The 20,025-nt window shown below is 40.9% G+C and overlaps 1 protein-coding gene across 1 annotated transcript; it reads left to right on the top strand.

The window, feature by feature from the left end:
- Window positions 1-1,872: 1,872 nt before the first annotated feature.
- Window positions 1,873-18,411, top strand: LOC113160417 (synaptopodin). The gene is made up of 4 exons (XM_026357654.1): window positions 1,873-2,046; window positions 5,481-6,820; window positions 11,174-13,242; window positions 15,120-18,411. Exons 2-4 carry the CDS (start codon window positions 6,652-6,654, stop codon window positions 16,428-16,430), a joined length of 3,549 nt encoding a protein of 1,182 aa, XP_026213439.1. The 5' UTR covers window positions 1,873-2,046; window positions 5,481-6,651; the 3' UTR covers window positions 16,431-18,411.
- Window positions 18,412-20,025: the final 1,614 nt, after the last annotated feature.

Genomic DNA, 20,025 nt, shown 5'->3' with positions numbered 1-20,025 from the left:
ACTAGTTAGTCCTAAATAAATTCCCAGAAAATTGGTAATCAACCCAATCGGTATGGAGAGACATGAGCTTGAATGAGTTGTGCCTCAAGATCAGTGAGGAATATCTACCCATCAAAACATCCACAAGCCTGGTGAATTGTCCTCACGCTCTGCCTGTCTCCATGTTGATACTGAAGCTGTGCCTTTGAACAGTATTGTGGCTGTATCCCATTCCATCCAGTATGGTGAGCAAGAAAGCAGAGAGGGGCCTGTGCATGATTTTAATTAATTCAGGTCTCGGCTGTAGCGAACAGTCTGTAATAACTTCTGTAGATGGATCCGACTTGAGAGGGAATGCAAACCAGATCACTTAGGAAATTCCACGACGCTCTGTTTGCAGCAAAAGCCCCTCGTCTGAAGGAATGTGCGCTAACATTTCCCTTCAGCTCCCTGGTCTCCCACACACACAGCTGCCCTTCAGAGTGTCACGCCAGAAGAGCAGAGCCAAGCGAGCCTCTGGAGAAGCAGAGAGGCAGAAGAAAGCAAGAAAGAAAGAAAGAAAGAAAGACAGACACTGCGGCTAATGGCTGCTCTCCCAGCTGCATGGGGTCTTAAACACATAAACATGTCAGAAGAGGTTGGGTCAAAGGAGAGAGCAAACAGGAATGGTGATGAAGAGGGCGAGATTGAAGGGGAAAGTAGGAATAAGTAGACTAAAGTGGGACTATAAAGGAGTTTTAGAGATAAGGAAAAGAAAAATCGATCAGGGCTGACAGATGTGTGTGGAAAATGATAGAAGAATGCAGAGAAGGAGAGTGGGAGCTGGAGGAAATGGGTGCTGAAGGAGGAGAAAAGTCATCACTTAAAGCCGTGGCAAGGTGCTGGCTGTGTCGGGGCAGCTTGGCGTAACTATTCATCAGGTGAGGTACTGTAAGGTGGTGAAAAGAAACGTTCAAACAAACATGTCGCACAAAAACTACCCCCAACAACACCTTGAGATTTACACCAAGGGGCAGAGGCGATTTTATATAAAAAAAAAAAAAACTATTCATGACACAAACTGATTTGCGAAGCAGAGGTTTTTCTTTCGGTAAACTCTGCGTGACCGGCTTGTTTGAAAGACTGGTGAACCACAAGCAAAACAACCTCAGCATTAAGTAAAGTTAGCTTATCCCACGACTCAAGGGTGATTAACGTGTTAGACGTAGAGGCTGACATTTTTCCACTATGCATTCGAAGCCCAGCACCCATGGGCAATCCTCATATCGAATTGTATCCAAGCTTTTTATAGTTAGAACTCTAGAGCTATAAATTTAAATATGCAATAATTTTCTATTTTCAGACATATACAGTGAACCAGATGTTACATTTTGACATTTTATTGCACTTGTTAATAAATGGGTGTTGGTACGATATGGAATTATATTATGTGATGTACACCACAAATTCATCTTCATGAGTTACTGTTCTTAACAAAAGCTTTGCAGATGCATCAACTAATTCTGTGGGTTAAGAATTAACATTAGTCTTAAATTTTTTTGTACAACTTTCACCCTATTGGATTTCGATGCCCAGTGGCAGGAATACGGGTCAAGAAACGAAAGGAGGTGGAGGGAGAACAGAGGGGGGCCCTCCAGTCCCTCAACATCCCTGTGCTGAATATGAAAATATATTATAGCATAATGTGTTCAGTATGCAAGCTTGAAGGAAACCATATGAAAAGATCCCAGACAAAGAGCCTTCTGTGTTCCAACTGACCCCCTCCCACCCCCGTCCTTCGTCAATTGGGAGAGAGAGAGGGGGAAATAGACAGAGAGAGAGAGAGAGAGAGAGAGGGGAGAGGTAAAAGGGGAGGTGTGTGTGAGTCGTAGGAAGTGAAAACGAGCAGTACACACTCTTACTGCCTCACACAGCCAGACTCACCGGAGTACAGGTGAGCAGCATGACTAAAGCAACACACGCCAAACAGGAAGGAGAACTGAAGCCTGGATTTTCTTCTGTTGCTGTGAAAATGTGATCACTTGCTGCATAGTGTGTCACCTGCAGCCTATTACATTTATCTACCGGGTAAGACACTATCTTTGTTTGGAGAAGGAGAGAGAGAGAGTGGGAGAGAGTGAGAGCGAAAGCAGTGAAGAGCAGGAGAGGAGGGAAACTTTGAAAAGTCTTTGTTTGAGTAGATGACAAACATCTGTGGCTGTTTTTCCCACCTTCTCCATGAAGACTGCAGGCTTGCACAGTGGGTTTGCTGGTTACATTAGCACTGTGGTCACTGATATGTGAGCCTATTGTCCTGACTGTGTGGAGCCTGCTGTGTAGCCAGGTTAATGTCTTGAACCGCACAGTGTAACATTAGAGGGTGTATCCAATCAAAGACCTGGCTGGAGACTGTATAGACTTACATATATAATTAATTGCTTCCTGTTAATACAACAGGTGAGACTTATTAACTGCTTTACAGGGGGACAACAGTATTGTCCAGTATCCAGTATATTAGCAAATGATACCCTCTGCTTCAACAGAAGATGCTTGAAATTGTAGGTTGTTAAGTGTCTTAATGTGAAGACAATAACTTTCAAAAAGCAATTTCCATTCTGCAGTGCAATATTAATACTATTTGCACACAGTTTATATTTGTATAAGTGTTTCTCCTTTCTCCCTTTAATGTCTAACAGTTTTCAGATCACTGCTGATTGTTTTAGAAGGGTCCTCCCTCTTGGCACCAGATCATACACACCTACTTCAAGTCTTTTCCCTCTTGAGGTTCTCCTGTGACCTGCGACGTTGAGAGTAGGATGAGCAGACACTTCATTACAAGGTTTTCGCCTGCATGATTTATGAGTGCACTTGCAGAATTCATAAAAGAGAAACAGAGAAAGAGACATTTGTGACTTCCATCGGCGTCTGGCGCTTTGCAGTGGTTTAGATGTCAGTCACCAGCCTGCACAAGCTGAGGCATGTTGACTATCACAGTCTCCTGAGGAATTATGAACTAGGAATGCCATTTTTGGAGCACTTCCCAAAATAATTGTGTAGTGCCCTTTAATGGTTCTTTGTGTAAGCAAGAGGGAGAGCAGAAGGCCCTGCTAAAGTCTTTACGGCTGAATGATTTTTTTGCATGCCACACTCTAAAGGATCCAGGAAAGACAAGAGATAACAGAAACATAGCAACCCCACCCCGGAGGGCTTGCCAGTCAATGTTGTGACCAGATGCCTCATTACAAGCTCGGTAAACTGATACTCTTTCAAGTCTTACAGTGTGTGGAATTCGTGCTCACCTGACATCCACACATCTCACATCACCTCAACACATGTGCGCCCAGAGCGGCTGATGATGCACAGATGTCATAGCTGAAAATGAAAACGTATGGAGTACAGTAAATGAGTTATTTGATGGTTGACAGTCTCTGTCCAAGTTGGCTATTGATCCAGATGTGTAACAACTGAAGGACACTGTGCATGGCAGTCAAAGCCATCATCATCACTATGCTAGACACAATGCAGAGCACTGTGGGATACATTTTCTGTCTGCATAAGCATCCATTATAGAGTATGTTGACGATGTACAGGAGCTCTGTGATTACACACTGCACTGGCCTCGGGGCCAGACTGTAAATGATATCCTCAGCTCTAATCATGGAGGTCAATGTGGGGCAAAGGAAAACTGTGCGGGGGGTGGGAGCAGAGTGCCACAGGTGGGCACTGTAATATACCTTTTGAACATGAAGTTAATTGGAGAGCAGAGGGAGCAGCAGGAGAGCTGACATCAGATCTAAGGCATGGCAAGTATGGAAAAGTTGAAGTGGGGTACAGATATATGTAAGTTATGTTGGAGTGGATACAACACCCAAGTGGGTTATTAACAAGCTGAGGCGAATGGAATGAAAACAGAAAAACAGATACTAGATCAAAGAGCCCATATGTTTGAGCCAGCGTCAAGTCTGGATCTCTGCTGATGTCAATTTTGAATGCCCTACATCTGGTTTTTGTCCAGCAGTTAATACATCTTCGCAGACAGGATCAAAGCATATTTTAATCAATCTGGTATAGAGGTGGTGGAAGATCAGCCTCAACATGTGTTCACATCTGTACTCCTTGATTACAGTAAACATGAACTCTTGGAACAGCACGGAAAACAGTGAATAAAGAAAAGCGCCGAGGTGCATGGTGATCATTATTCTCCAAAGGACATTTTCAGTTTCTAAATGAGGCCCAGGTTTATCCCATCATTGATCACACATCTGGCGCAATAAAAGAACTGTTGTCAGAGTGTCTAAACAATACTGGCCTTCATCTTTTCTCACTTGACACAATCACGCCAGTAAGCTAAAGTGTTTGTTTCTATTTTTGCAGGGAGGTGGGGTAGTGTTTTCTTTGGGCTGATTGTGTTCAGGGACCAATGAGCAGTCTTACATATTCAGCTCTCCAACATGACCCCGCTGTCATATTGGAGAGCTTCTTCACAAAGCACGGCCTTCAAGCAAACACCCTGAGAAAAGATGAATGCGAGCGCAGTACGTAATGTTTCCAAGAAATATTTCGAAATAATGAACCTGAGTGATTTGTAGTTCTCAGCATAGGCGTCCCACTTCGAGTGTGACAGTGCTGACTCACAAGCAAAAAAACAAAATAAAACAAATAAATAAAAAAAATGCAACCCCAACCAGATTGAAGGAAAGGCAAGTCTGATCAAGAACAAGGATGTGCAAACACTAGTTTATTGTTACACACTTTGCCAGTGGCGTTTATTAGCTTTGAAGGGGAAACCTGACACTGCTGATCGAATGAAACGCTTCATTGGATAAGAGGGATGTGCTGGATGTCACTGTAGGACATTCAAGTTGTTGTGCCTTCATGTTGCATGGACATATTTAATCTACATTTGCTTTCTTTGTGTCACATCACAGACACAGGGGCAGAAATAAAGTTAATTTATTGGCAGGTTTGATACAGATTTCCGACATCCAGGATTTAATGAATTGCGACCTTCCTTCCTCCTTCGGAGACATCATTTTGAGAATTTTCTAAAGGCGTCTCCGCATTTCCTTCTCCACCCTTTTAGTCTGACTAAAGATCAAAGTAATGAGAATTGATCTTCATCTTTAAAGACAGAGACTTGGACTTGGATTGTCACAAAATAGACAAAATGATAGATTGAGTAGAGGAGCCGAGCTGCTTGTATTAAATGTTCTTCAGACCACTTTCTCAAAAACCCATCCACCCATTTCCAAATTGTAAAAAGTACAGACTGTCTGCTGGCTCAGAGGTCAGGGCTTTGCTCTGCTTACTTTACACCATCATGGATAATTCTTGAATGTTTGAAACTATTCTGAAAAATAGAGTGAGGTCTTATTGGGCCTGCTGTTTGCTGTGGGTTCTACCTCTTGTGTTGTTGTGTTAAATGTCATATTTAAATGGCACAATTGAAGACAGGTTTATTTAAATGCTTTTAACATTTGCATAACTGAATTGTAACCTGCATGTGTCTTTTTGTTTTGCAGGTGGCTCTGGATGGAAAATGGACATGGAGAAGGATTAGATAAAGTACAGCTACCTTTTTCCCCTCAGTGCTTTAATCAACAGCTTAGGTTTAGTTCACCAAACTACAGACTGGTGGAACAATCAGGACACAGATATTGAATATTGTTAAGCCAAAAAAAAAAAAAAAAAACTCATGGAAATCTAAATGCAGGAATTGTTGACTGCAGAGTCACTGAATTCATGAGATCAAGTACTTCTGCTTTTTAGTATTAATAAAAACTACCACAAAAAGAAACCAGAAGGTTCCCTCTCAGTTGTGGTTTTGTAAAAAAAGAAGTAAGAATACATTTAGTATCCTGCCTTTAGAAACTGTATCTAGCTTTAATGCATAAGAAATAGCACAGGACACTTGCATAAAGCAACTCTAATTGAAATGCTCTTGAGCTCTGAATATAAACCAGTTTCTGGAATGGCCTCTCCAGAGTGAAATATTATTCCTCACATGCACCTAACAGCAGGAAGTCGCCATATACACAGTTCCCTTTCACGTCACTTTAGAGTTGTGATTTCCAAGATAAAGGGCAGATCCTTTTCTCCGAAAGAAAAATAGTCTGTGGGCTGGAGATTGGGATACAGACGAAAAGCATGTTTGGGAGACCAAAATAGCAGAGGAGGAAGAGCAGTGTCTGGGAAAGAAAGGAGTATTAGAGAGATGCAAATAGAGAAGACTGGATTGTTTCTCAGCGCCTGTTGCCAGATTTTTAACAGAGCACAACAAACTTTTTCGTGGCAGTTGTCCATGGGAACTCATCCAAAACACATTGGAGCTGACCCTCCTGGGAGGTCCAGTTAGCTACAACACAACACTTCTTCAAAACCAAAGTAAGAGCGCACTTTTTCCGTCAGATTTCAGCCGACTACAGGACAGTTGGAAGGATTATTGCTGAAAGGGGAGCCAGGACCGGAAGCAGCAACCTGGAAAACTGAGCTGCTCCTTTCCTTGTCGTTTTTGTGTGTTTCCTTGTATTTCCAAACCTAATTCACTGCCAGCCAGTAGGGGCTAAAACTCAATCTTCCAACTGGACCTGAAGTTTCATCGTATCAGGGGGAGAAGATTGAGCAGACTGGAAAGTAACACTCACACGGGGCTTTTCTCTCTGCTGCTGAAGAAACCTTCGACCGTGGGCAGAGATGGAGCTGCAGAAGGGGCATGCCTCTGTCAGGAGAGGGGTGAGCTGGAGTCCTGCAGGATTACGAAAACCTTTGCAGGCGACGCAAGACATACACACCCCCGAGACAGAGTGCAATGCATCTTGGGAGAAAGCAGGATTCAACAAAGAACAGATGAGCCGGAAAACAAGTAAGTGTTTGTTTATGTGGTGTTTTCTGTTCTTATTGAGGCCAAGCAGCCACAGGAAAGTGTCATTTTACTCTGTTTCTTCATAAATGTAAATACATTTCCAGTGATTTGTTTGTACTGCTGCCTTAATGTATGGCTACAGCTGTAGTATATCATCATATCAGGCATCATATTACAAGAGGAGACAGCAGATAGAGAAAGCAGGCAGCCCTGCCTCATCAGTGCAGCTCACCACAGTGAAATCCTCTATGAAACATCTGCTTCGATGCCATAAAAACTACAGGCTGTCCTAACAGCTATGGAGAAGCAATCATGCATCACTGCTGAAGGGCAGACGTAATATACAACACACCTACTGGCAATAACAAGCTAACTTGTGGGAAAAGCTATTTGGAGACTTCTTCAGAATTTTTCCTTTAACTTTCACAGATGTCAGCTTCAAAAGAAATGCAAAAAGAGAAGAGAGACTTCATAACAGCAGTAAAACGTTAGGTTTTTAAATAACAACATAGAAATACTCAACTGGAAAGAATATAATAGAAGAATATATTAGCTTTAGGCTGTACCTAACCTGCATCTGTAACACCTGTAAGTGTTTCACATGCAGTTTTCAAACACAGTACTGCAGCATTGTGCTGTGAAGACGTACATTTGTACATCTGTGCATGGCCTTCAAATCATTTTTCAGGGTTTTAATATACATTTACAGCTCCTGATCAACACTGTTCACATCACTCATCACTCCCTAATTAGTTGCCTAAACTAAAACAAAGATCACCACCAACAGCAGCTAATGCTAAAAATACTAAACCTATACAAAAGTAACATTATAAGCAGCAGAGCTTGGTTTCAGACTCTGATGTGCTCTATTATATTTCCCCAATGGGATTCACCAGGAGTTTAGGTCGCATTCAGTGTGGTTAGATCCCAGGACCTCTGTTAATCCTTGGCTTTCCATACCGCTTCACACATCACCCACGAGAGCTGGCGTTGTCATTCCGCTCACCTCACAGCCATCACCCAGAGAAAGATAACATCCGACAGGGTAATCTGACCTTTGATATACAAATGCAGGGTTGGCCCCCTGACTTAAATCCTCCTGCTGTGGAGAGAGGGGGGAGTTGCCGTTTGCTTTCACCCACGCGGGGATCAGGGGCCGGCACAGAGGGCAGAGAGATGTAATAGGAAAAGTTAAAGGTAAAAGGAAAAGGGAGGAGTGGACAACGTGATGTGGAGGCTCTTGCATCACTGTTGTGGGCCAGGTTTTGTCTCTGGTTGAGGACAGGAAATTCCTATCTTGCCCTTGCAGGTTAGAGCTCAGGGACCAGTGGGTTCAGACCGGGTAGACACTTAGTGAGGGAGAGTGCACAATAAACACACAACTGAACTCTGCTGCCCTCTGCGTCTTTTAGTGATATCCAGAAAACCACGGAGGGCAACAGAGTTCAGGTGCCGCAGTGCTGCTGAATCCATACATCCATGAGCTGGAGTATCTCTGAGTTTACCTTCCACTTTAGAAACTGCAACTAGTTTCAGACACCATCCAGGACTTGAGACAGAGATAAACCACTCGATACTTGCCATTGATTTGACACCTCTCCACAACAGTCAAAACAAAGTGTAGCCTGTTTGCAACTATTGCAACATCAGTTCTTTCTCAGCAGAAGACCTAAGCTCTTTCTCTCAGTCATGACTCCAGTTTTAAAATTGATGAAAACCCCTGCGGAGGAGGTGGTAGCGGAGATTTGAAAAAGTGAAACAGAGCTGGAGGCTGAATGACAGGCAGTACAGCCTCCAGCTACAGACCCCCTCCTTCCTTTCCCTCCCAGCCTGCCTGCCTGCCTGTCTGTGTGCTGAACTGCAGAGAAAAAGAAATCTGATCCTGTGTTTCGCTACAGAAAGGGGGTGTGAAGCTATCAGACGCAGTTAAATTGAAAACTCTTGTGGAAGTACTAGAAAAGAGCGGAGCTCTGAGTTTTGACATGAAAAAGGTAAGAGACTAGGCACTAAAGTGGATCTAGAAAGATTAATTAAACATTCACTTAACTGGTAGATCAATGCGATATGTTGTAGACTCAAATTAGAAGTGAAGGGCAAAATGTGTTTGCCTGTTTTGTGGAGAAATATGACTTGTTGGTGGCAGTGTGTTGGTGTTTAACAGGAGATACAGACGACTGTCTATGTACATTAGGATACTGAAAAAGTTGTGAATGACTCCTATTCAAGGTTTTTTTTTGCTCTCTTGTGATCTATATAGCATTATATATTTGTATGATAGTGTTAACTACTACTACTAACTTGTTAAAGTACAACTAGTGCTACTGTATATATTCTATATTTCCCCTTACTACTTTTCTATTAACATCTTCAAAAATTACCCTTATATAAGTTATTATATGAGGGTACTTATTATATATAAGTTTATTATTATAACTAAAGTTTTCTCTAAATTGCTATCCAAATAGAGAATATAATTTGTATTTTGGTTATGAAATGAGTCACTGACGGGATTTGCACCTGTATGTTACTTGATAACCAGTCTGGCTCCCACTAGAGGTAGATGTTTACAGTGAGGACGTTCCAGCTCAAGTGCCAGTGCTGTCGTTTAGGAACGTAGCATCAATTATAAACAATAAAAATCTAATAAAAGTTGTTATTGGGACCTGTAGCCACCTAACCTTGATCAAAGGAACTGACTCTGCAGTAAGTACCTGTGTGATACACTTGGTTCATGTCTCTGTTGAGATTTATGCTCATGTCAATAGCGATGAAGGGAATGCTTGTTTAAAGGGGTTGTGCAAATGCCTTTATCCATATTGTTGGCACAAATATGTAATAGGGTTGATTTATCTCCCTCTTACAGTGTCACATTCTGTCCTTCCTCTGTCAGCTTCAGTTTGATTTATTTCACGTGACTGAAACTGACACTGATTTATTTCCTAGCAGACACAACCACTGTCTTCATTAAAAGGTTGATCTAGTGCTTGGAAACAGCATATGCCTGTAATCCAAAGGGGCCTTCAGATCCCTCTTTATATACTCTAACAATAACATTTGAAAATGAGAGAATGAACATGTGCTCTTTAGATGGGTGGATGTAAAATGAACTCAAGGGTACCATACAGAAAGTTAAGTCAATTACCATGAGGGCAGTTTTCTGTCTGTAAAATCAGTGGCAGATGCATATTGTTCTTTTTTGCTGCTGGAGGAATTATCTTATTAGTCTGTGCCAAGAATAAAGTAAATGCAGAACAAACTCTATAGGGCAGATTTACAAATGATTGATTTATGCGTAATTATTATGATTGGCACATGATTACATCGAATAATGTAGCTGTCTGAAACCATCAACCTATTAAATGAAGAAACAGTTATGACTGTGCCAGCTGTTTGAGAAATCTTCTAGATGCACATTAAATATCTTCCCCGTTTCAGAGCTACATGAAAAAGATGAACAACCTACCAGATGTTTCACCACAATGACTTACTCACTTTTAAAATGTCCATCACAGAGTCTGTGACTTCAGCTTTTTATTCTGTTAAAAAAGCAAAGATGCAGTTTAGACTTTCCTCTCATGAACTTAGAAGTATGATTTAGTCACTATATTTAAGATGGCAACTCTTAATTAGTAGAGTAGCAGTGGAGAAATGGCGTTTTTTGGGAGCAGTAGATTGTAAAAAAGGTCTATTAAGGGTTTGTGTTGCAGTATTACAGAAATTAACTTCAGAGAGAAACCAAAGGCATGTTGGAAGCTCGGGCAGGGAGTTTTCTCAGCGGTGCAGGAATGCTCAGGGAGGGACTACTGCAGATGGCAGAGGAAATAGCTCCACTGCCTGGAATGGAGCTCTTAAGCTCAGAAAACAAACTGTCCATTTTAACATAGACGTATTCATCTTTTAATTTCAGAACAATCAGCATAACTGCGGAATTAGTGTAACACATGGCAGACAGCAGTCTTTATTTTGGAACTGAGGCAGACAATGATTTATAGCCTGCCAACAAGCTTCATGTCCTTCCTATTAAATAGTTTATTTGAAATGTTTCTCCGCCTATGTGTTTTAGTTCTTTGTCTACTAGTCTGCTGAATCAAATATCCTCAAACCTTGTGATTTTGTTTTGCTGTATTGGATTTTCATCAAATAATTATAAACAATTATGTGGGTTTTACCATGAACAATTAGTCCCTGAGGTTTGAAATGTAGATGTAAAGCTAGAACACCCTTTGTCATTAATCAAAGATCTGTCATAAAAAATAAAAAAAAAATACTTATTATATATTATATATTGTATACCTCTTTGTTTCTTTCATTGATCAGGCTTTCTATTTTCTCTCTCTGTGTATTTCACTTCAGATCTGACCCGGAGTGCCAGTTTATCAGAGAAGGAATTGAAGGAAGCCCGTGTCAGGAGTCAGATCATTGCTGCCCAGCTCACCATCCCTTCCAACTCCAGCTCCAGAGGTGTGCAGCTCTTCAACCGACGCAAGCAGAGAGTCAACGCCTTCACGCTTGAAAGCTGTGGAAAGGGCTCAGGCGAGCACAGAACGGACATTGTGAAAACCGAACCCTCGTCTAACAAACTAACATGGGCAGATAGGAGCAGTGAGGAAAAGGATAGAGATCTCAACTTTAGAAATAGTTCTACCAAGACACTCTTCTTACAATCTGCAAGGGTGTCTACAGTGGGCGATATAATGGAGGAACCAGGAAAAGATTTCCACAAAGAAGAGGACATGGAGGACAGTGTTATCCAAGAGAGACATTTCCTCCCTGTCAAAGAAGAGCAGGAGGAAGAGGAAGAGTCAAGAGATACACTCCATGAGGACCTTGAAGAAAATGTCAAGGGTGAGATTGCCCCTGGAAGGAATAATACTGATCCAACCATGATAGGACATGAGGGGAAGAAAGAGATAAATGGGGGGCACATGGAGTCAGATCCCCCTGGAAAGCTTCTTAATGGCTGCCACAGCACTTCTGGACCTGAGAGGAGGTCTGCATCCACATCCAAGCAGGCAAGTTCTATCATCAACAGAACTGCCAGGCCTTTTTTCTCTCCGCTGACAGTGCAGTCTCCACAGGCAGCCAGCCCAGTCATGGACATCCCCCCTCCTCCTTCTTATGCCACTCCTCCTCTCCCTGCTTCCACTTCACCTCAACCTGTGATATTCTCCCCTCCACCTCCACCTCCGTCGTACCCCACACCTCCACTACCAGCCTTCACGAATCAACCTCCTCAGGCCTACTACTCCAGTCCACCTCTGATGTCTCCAGTGATGTCTCCTTCCTCTCCCCAATCATTGCAGTTTCCTGTCTCCTCTATTTCTCAGTACCCACCCATGCCCCATTATGGCCCTCCCACCGCCCCAAAGCCCTCTACGTTTGTTCATCAGCCGGCTGGAGAGAGGAAGCCGAATGCACCAATCAAAACAGGAATACTTGAGGAGGGAACTGCTAGGAGATCAAGTAGGAAGTCCATGTTCACATTCAAAGAGAAGCCAGTGGTAGCGCCAAACCCAGAGCTGCTCTCTCTGGTTCAGGGATTGGATGAAAGAAAGAAACATGGCCAAAGATCTGTGCCTGAGCCAACATCTGATGAAGAGTTACTGGCTCTGGGTGCAGAGGCATCCAACTTCCTTGCCAAGGAAGAAGGCAGGGCAGAGGAGGCTAGTGCTCCAGAGTGGGCCTCCTGCCTCAAGAGCTCCACAACCCAAGCAAGGGCAGAGCACAGACTAGAGCAGACCCTCACCAACGTGTCAGGAAAGGGGGCTGAACTGTTTGCCAAGCGTCAGTCCAGGATGGAGAAATACATCCTTGAGAATCAAAATGCAGGACAAATAAGATCCCCTTCTCCCACGATGTCCCTGCCACCATCTTGGGTTTACCCATCAAACATGCCTGGTAGGGTCAAGACCATTGTTAAAAACTCTGACATGAGCACTCAGCTTTCACAAAACCTAAAGGCCCAGCAAGCAGCCAAACAAAAACCGAGGCAAAAAGCTCCGGTACCAGAACCAGTTCCAGAGCCGCCTGCTTTAGAAAATGGATGTTCCAAGATAGAGATGGAGTTGTCAAGGCACCAGCCCTACCAGCTTAATGCTTCCCTCTTTGTCCTTAACCCAGTCAAAGACCCCATCAGTACCCTACCCAGACGAGCACCACATGCCAAGAACCTGCTTTCCAACCAAACTTTATTTAGACAGACGTCCTTATCTAACAACCCTAACTCTCACTTCACTTCCCAGTGCATGTCTCCACAGCTGCCTCTCAGTCCCACAGCAGGACCATCAAATCCAGCATCTGGGCAGCCAAGGATCAGTTCTCCTATGCCTGCCTTCTCTCCAGAGCAAGTGTCCTCTCCGCGGTCGGGGGTCAAGACACCAAGGCCCACATTTTCTGCCAAGAAGGCAGGGATTGCACCACAGGTGTGGAAACCCTCTATGTACCATTTTTAGAAAATCAGTTTAGACAAAGGGAATTTGATTATTTGTATATGTTACTCACATAGTTGCCAAACTGAAATTGATTTTAGAAGTGCTAGAGGTGTACCACACTTCCTAGCATAACATGCCTGCTTCTTCTTGCATTGCAGTTGTATAATATAGTGGGCTCTTTTTACAAAGTGAAATTAATAATCCTCACATATCAAGTTTAAAACAACTTATTTTTAAGGTAGGTAGTGATAATTGCAGTGGTCAGTTTTGTTTGTACCTTATAAATTGTGGATGCATCTTAACTGTTTTCCACAGTTACAAACCCCCAAACAGCAGTAATTATGAGCTAAAACTGTCATACCTAATGCTACTAACAGTGCCAGTAATCAAAAAACCTTTTCAGCACATTTTAAAATATAATCAGAATCATCCTCACACTTTTTCCCACTTTGCCTCTCTTCTGTGGACACCAGGGTAATGCTGCTTTACAAAGCACTTTAACAGATGGTTGGGCATCTGGTTTGTGATCTATGTCTTTATGTCTTCCGAGTAATAGACTCTGCTTCCCTGCATTGCCTATCTAAATATGTGGTGTGTACTTGGATTCTCCGATCTTTCAGATCTGCACAATGCATACTAATTTGCATCATAGATCAATATATACTCAATGTTTTGTGACTTTAAGCAGGAATTCCAGATGTATGTATGTTTTCACGGTTGTTATCAATCACAGTTGTTTTAGATTACAGGGGTTATGCTTGTTTCATTTCACAAACCTTGATTCACTGCTCTCTTCTGCTGTTATCTTGTCTGTTATGATTGATTTTTTGTGGTAAAATTATCCTTTTCTTCTCTGATTAAAGCTTGTGCTAACACTCTACTGTGGTCTCTTTTTCCTTTTTCTGATTTCCTGTCTTCCTTCAGCCACTATTTCTATTTTAAAGTATCTGTTATTTTCATTTTTCTGCCTTTTCTGCAATCACTGTGAACACTTGAACACTCTTATGCTTCGCTTATGTGCACAGATCATTTGCAACAGGAGGCAGGTCTAATTTGGAACACACGTGTGGCACGCATGTGGCATTTAAAGTTCAGAAATAATTATTGCCATTGCAAGATATTTTACACCTTCATGAGAATTTGAGTTATGTCTATTCATGTTAAGACTTGGCCTTGTTGGTCTGCAGAGTGTCAGACATACGGACAAATGATCTGCATGGTCTGTAATGACCCTCAACCTGAGCCTTGTTTCTTCTACATATGCTTTGAACAGCTGAAACATAGCATAACATTCTACTTAAAAAACAAAACAACAACAAAAAAACATTGCATCCTGGTATATTGATCTTCTCATTGAGTACATTCATACATACTCCCTTCATATTCAAGTTAGTTTTTAATTAGTATGTGTATAACATAAAATGCAACACTTGCTTTAGTTGAGTAACTTCATATCCCTGTAAAGGTTAACCACCTCAGGAAACCCAGATGACAGTAACATGAGGAAGACACTAAAGACCAGACTTATGTGTGCTGGTGACCAGGCTTCCTGATGAAACACACACAGAAGTCACTCAGATAAACAAAAAACAGTATTTTATCAATTGAAATTTACCAAGAAAGCAGTAAATGGAATTAGTCATGTGGAATAAAAAGTTTCAAGCTTCATAGCAAATTATTAATCAGTTGTGACTTCATGTAGAACAAAATATTTTGGCATAATCAAATCAAAACCTTTGTACGTAGATATTAAAGGTATTATTTCAAAAAACTTGGCATGCATTGTACTACAGTCTGTTATTATGCATGTTGGTGTACTTTTGTATGAATGTTTTCAAGACTCTAAAAATTGTTATCACTGCCAACAGACTGCAAAGGACTCAGCTGAAACCTCCAGCGAGATTCCCACACCAACCAGGACTCCCAACCTCACCAGAGGCTTTAGCAGCACAGAGGGTCCTGCCACTGGAACATGGACAGCCAACCTTCAATCTAACCACCCCACCACAACCTCTAGCTCCAACTGTTCACTTACTTCTCCTATCTCATCTCCCAGGGGTACAAGATGCCAATCCCCCATGAGCAGTCATAATCTCCAATTGTCCAGTGTAAAGGCTACTACCACATCCACACCCTCACATACATCCACAGTCACTTCTCCATGCTCCCCTCCATGGGTTTCAAGATGTCAGTCCACAGTGGGGAACCAGAATACCAGGTCCTCTGGCATCTCTTCCATTACTCCTTTCAGATCTCCCCAAGCTTCTACAACTACTTCTCCTATTTCTCCTTCTTGGGGTTCAAGATGCCAGTCCCCATTGGTAAGCCAGACTAACCAGACCTCCACTGACTACTCCACCTCTACATCCAGACCTTCCCAAATCTCCACTCACTCTCTTCCATGGGTTTCAAGATGCCAGTCTCCTATAGTGAACCCAAATACCCAGTCTTCAACCATTCCTTCTGTTCCTAATTCCACACCTTCCCAAACTCCTACAACCACTTCTCCTCCTTGGGGATCAAGATGCCAGTCACCACTGGTAAGCCAGCATAGCCAGTCCTCCCATGTCTCAATTTCCACAGCCAGACCATTCCAAACATCTTCTGCAACATCTCCAGTCTCTCCTCCTTGGGGGTCACGTTCCCAGTCTCCTGCACTCTCTCAGACTAGTTTATCTTTCAATGCCACTAAACCCCTGTATGCATCATCTGCCACCTCTCCTGTTTCCCCAGTACGAGACAGTCGCTGCATATCCCCCATTGTTAATAACATAGACTCTAAAGCCAACCATCGCCTCCTGGCGAAGAACATAATCAATGCAGCCAAACGTAAAAACAGCCCCTCCCCTGGTGCACTGAGCGGTCACAGCCTCCCCATTTCACCTCTGGGAAATTCCCATCATGTCTATGACTGTCACAAACCCCCCATAAGCCCTTTTCAGTCTCGAGCAGTAGGAGGACAGTCGCCTACCTTCACCAGTCCTCCTCCCACCCCAACTCAGAGGATCTGTTCCCCTGTGAGGCTCTACAATACTCGCTCCCTTACTGACTCTGATGCTTCTGTTGAGTCTGAAGACTCTGGTCTTCGATCGCCTGGCCTGCTTTCTTATAACACCTGTCCCCGTGGCTGGGGTGGCAGCCTCAGGGTGAAGAAAAGCACTATTTCCACTGACCTGTGAAGGTTACAGTGGATGTTAATTAAAGCATGATTTCAGTCTTCATAGATTTATGTAGCATTGGATCTACCAGTCAGTTTAATATTACACAATCTTTCAATCAAAAGTCTCCTTTCTGTGACTTTCGCCATGATAAATGTTGTATCAAGGTAGTATTAGTATTTTATACTGTATGACTCACATAGCACAGACTGACAAGAACAAGCTTTTATATGACTGCTGTGGCTTGTACGCTTCTTACATACCTAAAAGTGCAAAGACTTATAGTACCAAAGATATCTCAGTTCACTTTAAATGAATGTTAAACTTTTTATGCCTTCACAGCAAACATCTGCTCACATTCACTATTTCAGCTAAATAGTTATATGTACAGGGGTTTCATAATAAACGTTAACATTAATAAATTAACATTAGTTTAATGGTTTTACACAAAACGAAGAAAAAGCTTTACATTTAACGGGTAACTTCTCAAATTTTCAATGAACTTGTTTTGGTCTAGTTTTAGAAGTGCATGCACAAAAAACGCAAATGATGTCACCAGGAAACTTTTTCAGAAAGGAGAGAGATAGTAAAATATAGAGAAGGAAAGAAATTTAAAACTTTTCTTAAACATGTACTCCTGAAACTAGAATCATACAGTGGGTATAAAGTTGCCCTTTAAAGCAAAGAAGGGATACAAAAACAGAGAATGTGTAAATAAAACTCTGTTGGACTGAACAGTCCTTTGGTTAAGGCACTCCTCCTGTACTGTATTAAAAAGATTCACATTTATTTATACAGTGAATTTATATCAAATATCGATTCAGACTAAACTGCTAAAAGTGAGTTTGCATATTTTTTACATTTTACTATTATATTATATTACATTTTAGAAAAAAAAAAGTACAGTGGTAGGTAGAACATATACTATTCACATTATCACACATGATCAATGTATTCACCCCAGTTTATTAACCATTTTGATTCAATGGAAAATAAACCACAAGCATAATTATGACCGTGCAATAATCACTTATTATATATTATTATATATATATATATATATATATATATATATATATATATATATATATATATATATATACACACACACAGCAACAATGTCATGCATTGATGTAACTGGATGATACAGTATCTGCAACAAACTGCTCCAGTAAGCAGAGCCATCACAGCCATCATAAGATGTGTGTGTATATATATATATATAAATATTGCGTTTGCTAAAATGAATGTAAGGTTTACAGATAGATGAATAAAGAATGACAGAAAAAGGGGAGAGTTGCGTATGAAGAGGTATGTGGAGGTCTGATTAAGCATGTTCAATTAAACACACAATCACGTTTCAGGAGAAAATGTTTCAGATTGACAATTTAATGAGCAAAGGTTGTCAACTTGTGCAAAATTCATAGCATACTGATTGTAGTATTCATATTGGAGATTGATGGAGGTCTGCCTAATTCTGTTGTTTTTGCCAGACTTTTTTTTATATTGGTCTTGTCACTTTCATTTTTATATTAACAATATTTTCCATGAGGAACATATTTTGTCTCTGTTGTGTACTTAGATGAGATTTAGAGGCAAACGCGTATGTCAGCAAGATGTTGTTAAATGTTTATGGGAAAGGTCAGAAGAATGTTGTATGTTGTGAAATATTAATCTGTTTGTAAAAAAACTGCTCAAGGGATAAATATGTATTTTAAATACATATGAAACTCTTTCTTTGAAGTTTCTTTGAATTTGATTTGCACTTCTGTTTATTCCATTTCAGTGACTAAAATGCTAAATACTTGATTTGCTCAAACAGGTGTCATTCACAAAAAAAAGAAAAAGAAAAAAAAACCCAATGAACTGTCAAAAAGGGAACACTCCTGCTAAATGCAACCTGAAATTGCTGAAATTATAGCAGCAATTGCTGGTAAAACTCCACAAACATCTTATTGTTTTTAAGTGTGGGTTATTTGAAACCCATTTTACGCCATTCACATCTTACCCAGCCTGTACCAGCACACACAACAAATCATCCCGTCATTGCCTGACGTGCTGGCCAAAAGCATCAGCACATTTCTAAATATTTGCTTCTGTCTGTCTTTGAGTGACAGGGACACCTGCTACACGGTGACCTGGCTCCTTCTGCAGGATTAAGCCTATCACTGTCGTGGACTGGTTTCAACCTGGGTCACTTTATTTGACAAACCAAACACTGCTGACAACACAGAGAAGAATCACTGCATGTTTGAATTTTTCTAAGCAGCTTTGCAGATTTTGGTTCTAAGATTTGAATTTGGGCAAATGATGTTGCTTATGTTGCACTTCATTACTATCTGAAAATGAATGCAAAATAAAAGTGGAATTAAAGTGATGACACACCTAAATAAAATGATGTGTCATTTGTTTTATTATTTTCCTTCATAACACCTTGAAATGAAAATGTGAAGTAATAAAGTAGTAAAAATCTGAAAAAAAAAGTAAGCTGGAGTAAATATTTCCCCTCTTTTTAGTATACCTAAACAAAACATCAGTGCTACACATCAATTTGTTTACATCACATCCACATTAAGAATTCATTAAACTTCCTGTTTTGGATTAATTAGTACTTTAACCATATTGTAGACTTTGACTCACAAGTACACAAGGTAAACTATGAAACACATAACTACATTAATCCTCTACAGTGCCATCTAAACAAGTATTCATATTTCATCTAGTCCTTCAACACCAATGTAATTAGCCTATTTTGGTGAAGTTTAATAATTGTAGTGAGAAAAAAAACAGCTTTTACGACATATTTACAAAAAAACTAACATACAACAATATGTCTGGCATTACAATATAACTTTACTGTTTAAATTAACTGTTAACAAAGTGGTTTTATGCAAGCCCTTGCAAAAGTATTTGTTCTCCTGGTTTTAATTGCTGCTTACTCTTTGACTATGCTCCATCAACTTGTTCACTGCCCAAAGCAATAATACATGGGCTCAACCACCACATTTGCAGACCTATTTCTTTGGTTTCACTGTGTTGTGTATAGTTTTACTGTCAGTCTAACATGCTACATATTTGTGGTGATGGTTATTAGACTGAAATGTCCACAAACAGCAACTCCTCAGGGGGAAAAAAGAAAATCAAAGCCACATTTATCAGAGGTTCATAGACTGCCATCTGTAGGACTCCAGACTGAAGTTCAAATGAAGAAACACGGTTTGATGTTTGATGCTGTACATGCAGCTACTTCTCAAACGAAACATTTTATACAGTCAGTCATGGTCTCTTTGATGTCTTTTTAAATTATTTGCCATAGCAGCTATTAAAATTAGGCCATCTATCATGCAAGAAAATACTGTGGAAAGAAATATAGAAAATTTCAGCTTAGCATGTCCTGTTTATTAAAGTATGAATGTATTTCTAACAGATTAGCCCTTTTTCACAGTAGACATTTTAACATGTCATGAAACCTGTTATTAACCACAATTAATAACACTAATTTTGACACTTGAATCACATTTGGTTGTTCCAGTGCAAGGTCCCAACTATTATGCATGAATTACACCTGCTCTACTCCTTCCACGACAAGTCAAACTGAAAAACGTCTTCCAGTGTC

Source organism: Anabas testudineus, chromosome 10, assembly GCF_900324465.2.
Source record: "Anabas testudineus chromosome 10, fAnaTes1.2, whole genome shotgun sequence".
Classification (NCBI taxonomy): domain Eukaryota; kingdom Metazoa; phylum Chordata; class Actinopteri; order Anabantiformes; family Anabantidae; genus Anabas; species Anabas testudineus.
This window is presented reverse-complemented; position numbering and strand designations above follow the sequence as displayed.